Source organism: Haliotis rufescens, unplaced genomic scaffold (genome assembly GCF_023055435.1).
Source record: "Haliotis rufescens isolate VD_foot unplaced genomic scaffold, xgHalRufe1.0.p SCAF_7, whole genome shotgun sequence".
NCBI classification, from domain to species: domain Eukaryota; kingdom Metazoa; phylum Mollusca; class Gastropoda; order Lepetellida; family Haliotidae; genus Haliotis; species Haliotis rufescens.
Genome location: NW_025964361.1, coordinates 28,273,244 through 28,286,747, shown reverse-complemented (window position 1 = coordinate 28,286,747; position 13,504 = coordinate 28,273,244). Strand labels below are relative to the sequence as shown.

Below are 13,504 nucleotides of genomic sequence, written 5' to 3'. Positions count from 1 at the left end.
TGGCCTATTGGGATTCTGTGAGCGGGTCGTAAAAACACGGTCACGATTTTGTCACGGTCTGGTTGTAATTCATTAGTGGTACCGTCGAAAGGTTTATGTTCAGCTCTCTAGTTTGGTACTTACATTTCCCACTTGGTTGTGGTTAACTCACCCGGCTATTGCATTCAGGTTGACCTCTCCGAGGTCCGCGCACACGTATATAACCCTTGGCAAACTCATGTGTCTTCGCCCTCAGGTATCGCTGGACCATTTACGGGTCGTCTTGCTACTGGTTTGGTCAGGTCGAAACTTAGGCTTCGTTCGAAAGTGGTAATGGGGCTGTTTTCTCCCTGGTACTGACTTTCTTTTGTGGTATTGAGCTAAAACTTATTGGCTAGGCTTGTGTATTTCGTACTCCGTTTTCTAGTAATCCTGCAATAGTCTAGCTTAGGTCAAATGCCTATTTACGATTGGGAGCCTAGGTGCTCCTTAGCTCAAGTACCTTTTGGTTTTGGGAAGTTTAGAATTTCCTTGCCTAGTCACAGTGACTGAGACTTTAGTCTATGAGACTAGTTTGCTATTCAGGCTTTTTTTGTGTCTATTTTATAATTATTGTCCAAGAGACTTATGTTTATTTCTCCCTATTTAAGCTAGCCGAGGTTTTCATTAACTCACCAGTGTTAATTGGTCGCATCAGACTTAATTGGCTGTCTAGGCTTCATGTCAATTTCTTGACAAATTGTTGATTTAGCTATTCTCTTAAAGCTTTGTATTACTGTTATACAGTTGCTTACCTAATCAGACTGTATATTATTTGTCCTGGTTTAATTAATCGTTGTCAGTTTCAATTGTTATTCTAATCTTTTTATTTTTATCTATACCAACATATTGCTGATAATGATAAACCCGTGAACGTGTTACAGCGTTTTCATTACTACTTTATCCTTGTTTAATGATGCCTTGGTTTCTTGAGCACAGCTCCGTGACAGATACCATGCCACAGATTAACACGAATACCCCACAGAATACTGGCTCCGGGACCACCAGTCCTTGTTTATCCCCTTAATACCGAGCGCCAGGCAGGGTAACAACAAGTACCATCTTTTAAAGTATTTTGGTGTGACGCGACCGGGGATCGATTCCTCGACCTTACGCTCTCCGGGCGGACGCTCCCAGCTAAACCACGGAGGCGGTACTGGTGTGACAGCAACATCAAACTTATTTTAATTAATAAAACCCACAAGGACAGATATGATGCTGACGTTTTGACATGAGCCATTCTCCACGCTGGCCCTTTGTCTAACGTTATGTTACCGGGTAAAAGGTAAACCACTTTTACCACTCTGTTGAAACCCAGAAGCACGGGTCTAGTGCTGGCAAACCTAGGCGAACCAGGATTCGAACCAACAATAGCATGTTTCTGGTATATTTTAGGGACACAACTCTGAAAAGCACATGTGCTCCCAAAAGAACAGAAACATCTAAATAAGAAATTCAGTTATGAAAATTTATCATACGACATAATTTGCAACCTCACTTAAAGGCTATTTAATTCATCGAGCACAAATGCACTGCTATACATTCCGTGTCGATATTCAGTGTACATTAGTATAATCTTCATACCCCAGCAAGTGGGAAAATGCGTTGAGAGAGCTCTATTTTCGTTTCAGAAGCAATGGCTTTGCGAATGTTGATTTGATTGTGTAAGATGACACAGGGCTCATTAATTTTCTAGGAGTATATTAAAATGATCTCTCAAGTACTTCTTGTGTGACTGTCCAATGGTTCCTCGGTATAGTGATGAAGTTCGATCATCACTGTCATCAAGTGGTCAATACGTTACTAGAAAATTGTAATAATAGTCTGTCATCAATTTCCAATTAAATTCCGCTTAGGGTGTTTTTATCCGAATGTAATCAGTGACTCATTTGAAGTCGATTTATATATAAAAGAAAAACTAAGATATCGTGTGTCAGAGAGTTAAATAAAAATGCAACTGCTTTTTTTAAAACGAACTCCAATTTTCATTTTCCACTTTTAAAAACAGGTGATGAACCAGGATAATGGTTTCCCATCAAAAACGTTAATAGCCCGTGGCCGGATTCGATACTTTAGATTCACCGTACTTTATTGCAGTTGAGAGTAGCCAAACAGATTTTTATAACAAATAAGGAGTTTAGTATTGATTTAAAACAGAAATACTTGCACTAAAAATATCCGATTCAAAGATCTTCGAATCAGCGTCTTGTTTCGATAACCAGACTCAAATTTCGACCAAGGGAATACACGTCGACATTTATATCTGCAAGATAATTCCGTAAAGCATTTGATAATTTGGTCGATTTCCTTGGTTGTTTTTAGCACTACCGATTGAGTTTTCTTTGGAAATTGAGATTTTTATTCATTTAGTAATTTCCGTAGTTGTGTCCTTTATCAAATATAAGCGAGCGGTGTATAATCTGGCTGTGACGTTTATGGTTAATGACGTTTACACCAAACCTGGAAACATAATCAACGACCCCACGAGCATAGGTTTCTGGTACGTCTAAGGGACGCAACTCTACACATAGAACCCAGAGAACTGAGACGACTGGGGCGCATGTGCCCCGTGTCATATATCTGATAGTCTTTACTGTGTATATATTCTTGTGCCAACAATACATCTTTCATGACAACCATTAGGACACGATTTACTATTTTTCCGATATTTGTCGTTTTATGTGTAACTGTTCGAACGTTGATGATGTACGATATATGTACACATTGATCTCTAGCTCATGTACAGTAAAACCTTCTTAATTCGAACTTCATATGCATTCAGTCGATGTCAGTTTCTGGTTCGGTATAATCCCCATCAAGTCCTCTTTTTTCGAAGTACGGGTAGGTCTATATCATCGATGGCAAAGGTTGGCAAAGGTTATCGATAGTTCATTGTCTACGAATAACGTATATCTTCGTCTATAAATGCAAGTTATCACGTCATAGAGATCTGTCATATGCCTTTGTCTAATGTTTTGTAGCATGGACAAACACCCGATCTGGTAACGTTAACACTTGTCTCCGCACAAGTTGAAACCCAGAAGCACGGGTCTAGTGCTGGCAAACCTAGGCGAACCAGGATTCGAACCAACAATAGCATGTTTCTGGTATATTTTAGGGACACAACTCTGAAAAGCACATGTGCTCCCAAAAGAACAGAAACATCTAAATAAGAAATTCAGTTATGAAAATTTATCATACGACATAATTTGCAACCTCACTTAAAGGCTATTTAATTCATCGAGCACAAATGCACTGCTATACATTCCGTGTCGATATTCAGTGTACATTAGTATAATCTTCATACCCCAGCAAGTGGGAAAATGCGTTGAGAGAGCTCTATTTTCGTTTCAGAAGCAATGGCTTTGCGAATGTTGATTTGATTGTGTAAGATGACACAGGGCTCATTAATTTTCTAGGAGTATATTAAAATGATCTCTCAAGTACTTCTTGTGTGACTGTCCAATGGTTCCTCGGTATAGTGATGAAGTTCGATCATCACTGTCATCAAGTGGTCAATACGTTACTAGAAAATTGTAATAATAGTCTGTCATCAATTTCCAATTAAATTCCGCTTAGGGTGTTTTTATCCGAATGTAATCAGTGACTCATTTGAAGTCGATTTATATATAAAAGAAAAACTAAGATATCGTGTGTCAGAGAGTTAAATAAAAATGCAACTGCTTTTTTTAAAACGAACTCCAATTTTCATTTTCCACTTTTAAAAACAGGTGATGAACCAGGATAATGGTTTCCCATCAAAAACGTTAATAGCCCGTGGCCGGATTCGATACTTTAGATTCACCGTACTTTATTGCAGTTGAGAGTAGCCAAACAGATTTTTATAACAAATAAGGAGTTTAGTATTGATTTAAAACAGAAATACTTGCACTAAAAATATCCGATTCAAAGATCTTCGAATCAGCGTCTTGTTTCGATAACCAGACTCAAATTTCGACCAAGGGAATACACGTCGACATTTATATCTGCAAGATAATTCCGTAAAGCATTTGATAATTTGGTCGATTTCCTTGGTTGTTTTTAGCACTACCGATTGAGTTTTCTTTGGAAATTGAGATTTTTATTCATTTAGTAATTTCCGTAGTTGTGTCCTTTATCAAATATAAGCGAGCGGTGTATAATCTGGCTGTGACGTTTATGGTTAATGACGTTTACACCAAACCTGGAAACATAATCAACGACCCCACGAGCATAGGTTTCTGGTACGTCTAAGGGACGCAACTCTACACATAGAACCCAGAGAACTGAGACGACTGGGGCGCATGTGCCCCGTGTCATATATCTGATAGTCTTTACTGTGTATATATTCTTGTGCCAACAATACATCTTTCATGACAACCATTAGGACACGATTTACTATTTTTCCGATATTTGTCGTTTTATGTGTAACTGTTCGAACGTTGATGATGTACGATATATGTACACATTGATCTCTAGCTCATGTACAGTAAAACCTTCTTAATTCGAACTTCATATGCATTCAGTCGATGTCAGTTTCTGGTTCGGTATAATCCCCATCAAGTCCTCTTTTTTCGAAGTACGGGTAGGTCTATATCATCGATGGCAAAGGTTGGCAAAGGTTATCGATAGTTCATTGTCTACGAATAACGTATATCTTCGTCTATAAATGCAAGTTATCACGTCATAGAGATCTGTCATATGCCTTTGTCTAATGTTTTGTAGCATGGACAAACACCCGATCTGGTAACGTTAACACTTGTCTCCGCACTGTAATTGCAGCCCAATTCTTTTCGAAGCGAAACTTTAATTATTTCACTGAATCGTTATTCCAGGACTGTTTTCCAGGGGATAATGTGTATCCGATATTTGGTCACATCAGAGAATGGAATTAATTATGAAGAAATGAAAGACTCTAATTTGAAGACCAAAGGCCGTTATGCTTCTTGTAAGAGGCAACAAACTGGATCGGGTGGTCAGGCTCGGTGACATGGGAGTTTATGTGTCATCGTACCCCAAACGGCGTGGAACGTTGCTTTTAAAATATCAAATACTGGTTTGTCTGGCCAAGACTCGATTATTGTATAGGGGGAATATTGAGCAACCAACCAACAGACCAACCAGCCAGCCAGCCAGCCATCCAACCAACCAACAAACCAACTACAACAGAGGTACACAGCAGTACCCTTGGCGACTTACTTTGATCGTGACAACAGTTTGTGTGATATTATCTATCGACTTGTTCGCCTTGTCGATCACAAGCGTGGGCGTCTGAGCGTGGAACCCACTCTCGTTCCATGTTCCTGACTGAAGCAGACAAATATTATGAAGCCAACTTGTTGTTGTTACTATTTCTGCATTGCTTTAAAAACAAAGGATTTGTAAAATTTTAAATTGTGTTCAGAAAAAATACAACTGTGGTTTTATCGTGCACAAAGACCTTCTAGAACACAACTCGCATTTATACATTTACAAGTCACCGCCGAGGGAGAGTACAAGGCGTGCGAGAAGCTGTTTTCCAGAGGTATCTTGGCTGCAGAGGGACGGGTTGAAGCCATCGTGTTAACACAACTGTTTATAAATTATTACATTTTGAATTTAAGCTACATGTAGCAGCCGTCCCATGCAAGCCAGTAGTTGGTTGGACCCGACCAGTCTCTATTATTGTAATAAAATGTATATACTGTCTTGAATTACCTTATGATTAAACAAAAATACAATCCCCCAAAATTATATAATATTTCCTGGGCGTTATGCTTCGGGAACACACCAAGAAGTGGAAATATATGTCGGATATTTATGTTATTTTCCGAATTCCTATAGGAAACACGGACTGCTTCCTGTGTTGTCTCGTTCCACATACGTTAGCTGTTCCTCTGTACATGGACACCTCTAGGACCTGGACCTGATATTCTTTTCTTTGGCCATTCGATCCAAACGCAACATAGCCGCTATTGCCACTAAAGCGTTTCTGAAATACAAAAGTAATGGTATTGCAATCTTTGGATAAACATTGGGGGACTGGTCCATTTCATTTTCGCCTGACAATCCATTTTTGATTCGAATGCTGAGAAAATATGTTCAATTTTTATTTCCCAAGTGACAACGGGCTCAACTGGACCTACTATAGGCCTGCGGCAAATCGCAATCCCGGTAAGCTTGATTTAGATAATTCAAAGCCTTCTTTGTTTGCCTGCTAACTCATATTTTATGCATATGGATCTGGCAGTTGGTGATAACCCCGATGGTAGTGTGTCAATTCCTCACAGGTTGTATTTACAAGGTCTTGATGCAGAGTGACAATGGAGTGATCGAGGCTGAAAAGCTTTGTCTATCTTAATTTAGATGTGTTTCACTTATACTACATGTCCCCGTGTTTTTTAAGGTGAACAATTGACTCTCCATTGCATGTGTTTGTGACAGGTGCCACCGTTTGGCAAACACCTGCTATCATCACTGTGTGATAGTGTCTCCAAAACACATGCTTTTGATAGTCGGAATCCTACAATGAACTCTTCCTTGTCACTTGCATGTTGATAAGTCAACATCATAAATACTATATGACTCCACTTATTGGCTGACATAGATGCAATAATGGTAAAGTATCCACAGACAAAACGTCACACATGTATTTAGAATAATAACTAAAAAGTATAAAACATTTCATCGTTGTTTCCTTTATGTTAAGAACATAATTTAATGTACATTAACCGCCAAATTGTTGAATGGATATTCTTAAAAAATCGAACACGTATCAGCCTTATACTTCTGAGTTTAAGTATCACGAAAACAACTATAATTCCATATTAAAACAGGAAAAAATGCGCAACGAGGATATGCATATGTCACACACACTTAGAATTATTATAAGTAATACAGTAGCAGCCAGAAATAATATGACTATCACTCTATCAGGTATTGTGTGTATTTTTGAAACTACCGTCATATTCACATCTATTAAACTACTATCACCTTTCGATACTTACTGAAATATATACGGTCGATGTTTTAAAGTGTTTGACATGCACATACATGTACATGTACCTCAACCTACTCGCGTGGCGACGTACCTCATACAGCAGCTGAGTGAGCATGTCCCCATACGACCATGGGTGTATTTTCACACAGTCGATGAGCCTGTTGTTCCCCATTCTTGAATTCAAATTTTCGAAGCTGTTCTTTATTGCAATGCTGCCATGTTTATGCTGCAGTTCTTCCAACGACAACGTCAGCAGCGTCACTGCGTCTACAGCATATGCTTCTCGGGCCTGTGTGTTGGAAAATACATAAACTGAAACACCGTCAATCCGGCGGTAACTCCTCATATCAAGCTGTCCAGATAACCAGCATACCTCACGGGGCATTGTCATTGGAGGGGCGCTGAAGACCCGGGTTCGATCCCAACATGGGCACAATGTGTGAAGCCCATTTCTGGTGTCGCCGCGATATTCCCGGAATATTGCTAAAAGCGGCGAAAATCATACTCACACACTCATTCACCCATCAGTGTCATTAGTGTATACGAAAAAGTTAACTGCTCATTATTAGCTAAAAGTAGTAATTACTTTATCGAAAAGCATGTTATCATATAAATTAAATAACGATATAGAAATATCTCAGCAATCATCCTTGAAATCTCTGTATGTACCTACCGGTGTGTGTCTTATTACAATATCCCTGTTGAGCTCAAAGCCGGTGATGTTCACTCCTCCAATCTTGAACATGGTCAGATTTAATTCCTTTAATTCCTAAAATAAATACATAAAACGTTTATACTTGTCTCTACTTACTGACTATCATTTAAGCTAAATAGGCATGCCATCAAACACATTCAATGTTAATAACTAAAGGTATTACACAATAAATACTTGTCCAACAACAGATCTACAGTTTAAATATTAATACACTATATATGTAAGCATATGGAAGATTGTAGATAAATTATTCATCTCTGTTACGAAACGCACGAGCACGGGTATTATATTGGCAGATCAAGCATAAAAACTATGCCGAATTTTGAATTCGGCACATCTAAGTGACATAACATTTGCGGTGTTTTAGACTGTAAAGTATAGGTTCCGTGTTTAATGTAGTGAGAATACATAATATGTACATTCTAGTTCTGGTACATACAAACGAGCGAAATACCACCTACTCACCAGCATTTTGTTGAAAGGGAGCGTAAATTTTCCAACAAATTTTGCAGTGCACCAAGCTCGTCTGAAGCTGACATTTACAATGTTTAGATCTGATTCAGGTTACTAAGTCACGTCCCCTTAACTTTTCAAGCTTCTGGATGAGTAAAGCCTTGCGAGTGCAGCTGACGTGGAGGACGTGTTGGAGGTACGCAAGGATCAATGTGTGGTTGACACCAAGATCATTTGGAGAGGGTGATAGCTGTTAACATTAATGCACGACATGGAAGTGCTCCATCTCAGCGTCATTTATTCTGTGAAACTTGCTTCAAGCTCGCAAGAGGGAACGCAGGATTTCAACTATCGAACGCCATTAGACCATGTTGTGTGGAGGAAAAAACATTTCATGTAGCACTTGTATGAATACCTCTACTGTCGATTAGAAATCTCTTTGGTTAAATTGCGTATTGGAAAATATAGAAGCGTCCCTCAAGTAGATGAGATGAGAATTTTGCATTTGATTTATAATGTACCAGAGATGTGCGCGTGGGAATGTTTATCCCTCTGTATTGGCTTTAGATAAATATGTTTAAATACAGTTCGTTATTCAGAAGTTTGAAGAATGCATGCCAGTGCAGGGGCTTGGTATGTAATTCAGTGTTGTAAGGGAACATGTTTAGAAGAGAACATAACGTATGTAAGACATTTTAGGAAAACTAGAGAAGGTGTATAATTCATATTGGACAATGTATGAGTGAGTGAGTGAGTGAGTGAGTGAGTGAGTAGAACGCAGACGAAACCGTCAAAGGTCGCTGATGGTTACTGCTTACATAGGTGAAACCTGTGCGTGGGTTATGACAAACCAGTGAAAACAATCGTGACGCTTCGTACCAACACAATATTTTCCTGACATGGCTAAGGGACGTAACCGTACACAACGTATCGCCTTATGCTTAGATGACGATATATTTAGGAGGGAGGGTTGAGCAGCGTTTCCAATTTTGACGAGTATTCGAACTTAGGACCACCGGATCATGGCATGGGTTAGATATGCCAGTCTGCATGGTGAAAGGTTGCATCTTAGACCTTGTGGCCAAAGGAAATGGATGTATTGTACATGTAGAAATATTTAAGAGAGACCATGTAGTATGTTTATAGGTTATTGTTAAGGAGATGTATAATTAGGTAGGTGCAATTACAAGACCAGGAGCGCAAATAATGGAATGTGATACTAGTTCATATGAATTAGATGCTGCACTGACTTAAACATAATGCAGGATTATTTGTGATAAATGAATACTTACTAAATGAGGAATTACAAAATGAAACATCATTTTCAAAATGTCCTGTTGACGCATCTGCAAAAAAAAAAAAAAGAGAATGAGAGAACGTTGTGGAAAGCCAAAATCAGCACCATTTTCGCTATATCACAAACTAACATATTGTCAGCACCAGATTTACTAGATACGCATGGGGAAGGATCCATGGCATCGGTACATGATGCTACTTAATCGTAGAACCTTGCATTGAGTTCCACGCTTTGTCGGCTCTAGACATCTTGTCTGACCAGAACTTCCTTCATGGGAAGACATGTCGCACAAAGAATGGTCCTGACATTGTCCTGGACGTATACAGTCAAGTTACATTTAGAAAGTACCGACTTCCTGCTTCAAAAAAGAGACAAAAGACTGAACAAATATAAATATGATATAACTGAAAGAAACACTCACAATCCTATTTATGATTTTAGATGCTTTGAAAGGTAAAAGGTCCAAGACAACTCTGATGGCCCGGCCGATGTCTTTTTTGTGCATAGCGGCGAGCAGTTTAAAGCAGTCATCCTCGTCTTTCACATGACGGACGTCAATATTGATGACGTGTTTTGCCATGTGCCCAAATTCGTGCATTTGCTCTATGTGGGCTAAAGCTGGAATCAAAAGTAATTTCAATGTATTACTATGTGATTACACTGAAAAGATAAATTCATAACAGTAGTACTACTTAAATAGTTGTTTTGTAACAATGTTTTTCGACTTTTGTAGCAAAACAACAGGAAACAGATATACGAGGGCTGGTCACAACGTTCTGAGCCTAACAAACAAAACGAACAATTGTGAAAGTGTTTTTAATTTTATTTTTCAACATAATCTCCCTGCTTTTCAATACACTTCTCATATTGATAGTGAAGCTTTTCAATTCCTGTCAGGAAGAAGTTTTCTGAAGCCACCCTGAAAAAACAATTCACGGCAGCTTTGAGGTCATCGTTATCGTCATAGCGCTTTCCACGAAGGTGTTCTTTCAGTTTAGGAAACAGATTGAAATGGTGCCAGGTCTGGTGAGTACGGAGGGTGAAGAAGCTCTTCAAACCCACATTGTCGCACAACAGCCTTTGCAAGTCGAGAGGAAAAAATGAGAAGAGGCATTGTCAATAAGGAGTAGAACTCCAGCGTCAGCATTCCATGCCGCTTTTCTTTGAAAGAATCTCTTAGGCGATGAAGCAAATCAGTATAGTAGGCACCGGTAATCCTCTTTTGACTTTCTAAGTAATCAACAAGGATCACACCCTTTGCATCCCAGGATACAGTGGCCATAACTTCCTTCACTGATCTCAAAGACTTTAATTTCTTTGGTGCCGGAGAAGTGGAATAGTGCCATTCCATGGATTGACGTTTTGACTCGGGATCATATTGGTAGACCCTCGTTCACAACCCGTTACTAATCTCTTTTTGAATGTGACGATATCCTCCTGAATTAGATCTTAATTTTCACTGGCAATGTCAGTTCTTTTTTCCTCCAGAATCAAGAAAACTTTGGCACCCAAAGAGCAGATATCTTATTTATCTGTAAATGTTCATGAATAATAGTTTCAATTGATCCATGGCTTAGACATGTGTCTTCCTCAAGTTCAACAATTGTCATTCGTCTATCTGACAGTATAAGTTTTTCTATCTCCTTGTGAATCTTCATTGATGGAAGTTGAGGGGTGTCCAGACCTAGGGTCATCATCATGGCTTTTTCTCCCAGCCTAAAACATAGTTGCCCAACGTTTACAATAAAATAGCTGGAGCACCTATCCCAATGCACAAGCTACACTGATTAAAAACGCAGTAAACGACTGTACCTTGATGGAATTCAACAATTAACCCAGTTACAAAATACCAGATTGTAGTCTAATTAAAGGAAACAACTAACCCAGTTACGAAATACCAGAGTGTATACACAATGGTGACCCATTACCCAAGTTGTAAAACACACGGGCGAAAGATCCGTGAAGATCCGGGGTAGAATAGGTCTTCAGCAACCCATGCTTGCCGTGAATGGCGACTATGCTTGTCGTAAGAGGCGACTAACGGGATCGGGTGGTCAGGCTCGCTGACTTGGATGATGCATGTCATCGTATCCCAATTGTGTGGATCGATGTTCATGATGTCAATCACTAGATTGTCTGGTCAAGACTCGATTATTTACAGACCGCCGTCATATAGCTGGAATATTCCTGAGTGCGGCATTGAACAACAAACAAACAAGATAGAAAACTGATAAAAAAAGAACCAATAACCCAGCTGTAAAATAAAGCTTTTCCTCTGATGAAAGGAAACCGGAAACTCGGCCGCCATGTATACAATTTATATTTTGAGTTACTCATTCGTATGCAAAGTCTATCCACGGGGACATATATTTAATTCATAGTTAAACCCAGTGGACTAGTGCGTTTATTTTTTTCATTACTTTATTCCTCAAGCAGCAACTTCAGAAGATTCAAGTTTTGTCACAACCCCCAAGAGAGGCATCCAGCAAAACAAATGTGGTTAGGATGTCATGCCATATTTTATTACGCTTTTATGTCCCGTTTCGCGCCGATAAGACCCCCCTCCTCTTCCCCCCCACACACGATAAAGTAGAATATTACCATCACCAGTAGCGCCAGATCTAATGAAATAATGTGTAACAAAACCTGATGTCACGCTTCGAGAATGAAGAGTGGCCCGTTAAGACCAAACATATATGCCTTTAGTTCAGGTCCTTGTTAAGAGTAAGGAATGATTTTCCCGTTCCTGAATATGAGGCAAGTAAATACCAAACACCGTTCCCTGTCAAGAAGCAGTTATTTGTCTAGCCGTTTAAATCAAAGATTCCCGCTTAGCCAATTAAGGATAACTGCATTTTTCATAATACGACAATATGAGTTATTATGTTCTATCGATCGTCATTCATTTTTGGGTTTATCATTCCAAATTTCCACTTACGCTTTTTGGACCAAGAGATTATATCCGAACCAGAATTCATTACGGTTCATGCTCAATGGTAAGTCGACCGTAATTTCGTCATCTCGATGGAAATGACTGGAAATCACTTGAGAAAAGTCGCTATCACAAAATAAATTGCACTTAACACGCCAAATACTCTTTGAGCCATGTAGTGGTGGGCTGGATGCTTGTTTCCCATGGGGGATCTGCGTTATTTATGTAGGACTCCCGAGAACATGAAGAGAATAAACTCTAGGAGATAAATCAATGACATGTATTCCATATAGATGTACCACAGTCAATGTGACGGCATTCGGTATAGAACATAATATTTGCACGCAATCACCGGCCTAGCAGAATCTGTTTTGTGATTAAATATTGAAACCCACGCATGCTAAAATATGACATAGAGACAGGGAGCGAATGAAGTATTTCTGTATCCTTCTGTAACCATCAAGATATGTATATTTCAGTACTGAATATGAATGACTAAACGTCATGAACGGGATTGCTGTCAACATGTACAATGTATTACCATACTTATTTACAATATGTACGCCGAAGACCCGGGTTCGATTCCCGACATGGGTACAATGTGTGAAGCCTATTTCTGGTGTCCCCTGCCGTGATATTGCTGGAATATTGGTAATAGCGGCATAAAACCATATTCACTAACTCACTGTTTACAATATGTGCACTTTGTTTTCGAAGCTATTTGATATATGCAATGCTATTTTGTGAAGCTGAGCAGAATGAGTGACACGTTGCTAGGCCGCCGCGTAATACTTGTGGGTGGTCTAGTCGAGACTGGCGTTCTCCCATTGTGTATTCACTGCGCATGCGTTAGCCGATCACGATGACGTCGGGTGTTGTGTTGTGTCTACCTTATTCAACAGCTGGACAAAAGATTTGGCTCGAAGCACGACACAAGTTTAATGTACGGAAGTTTTACCAGCTGAATTTATTTGTAAAACTAATCGAGATCTTGAGCGAGTGGGTGAATGAAAATTGCTTAACGCCGCATCATCTAAGGTCATACATTCTCGTTGACAGGTTCATTCTCTTAATGATGCAGTGATCTTAAAATCCCGATTTCAAAGTTTCAGTGTCTTACTGAAATAGTTT

The 13,504-nt window shown here is 39.3% G+C and overlaps 1 protein-coding gene across 2 annotated transcripts in view; it reads right to left on the bottom strand.

The window, feature by feature from the left end:
* LOC124146969 (glutamate receptor-like) overlaps window positions 1-13,504 on the bottom strand; it is a 73,607-nt gene that overhangs the window by 33,690 nt on the left and 26,413 nt on the right. For both annotated transcript variants that reach the window (XM_046517555.2, XM_046517554.2), the window contains exons 4-9: window positions 9,863-10,059; window positions 9,437-9,490; window positions 7,650-7,745; window positions 7,068-7,265; window positions 5,861-5,968; window positions 5,197-5,304 (exon numbers count right to left, since the gene is read on the bottom strand). In XM_046517555.2, coding sequence (XP_046373511.1) covers window positions 5,197-5,304; window positions 5,861-5,968; window positions 7,068-7,265; window positions 7,650-7,745; window positions 9,437-9,490; window positions 9,863-10,059 — 761 coding nt within the window. The remainder of the gene's footprint in view (window positions 1-5,196; window positions 5,305-5,860; window positions 5,969-7,067; window positions 7,266-7,649; window positions 7,746-9,436; window positions 9,491-9,862; window positions 10,060-13,504) is intronic.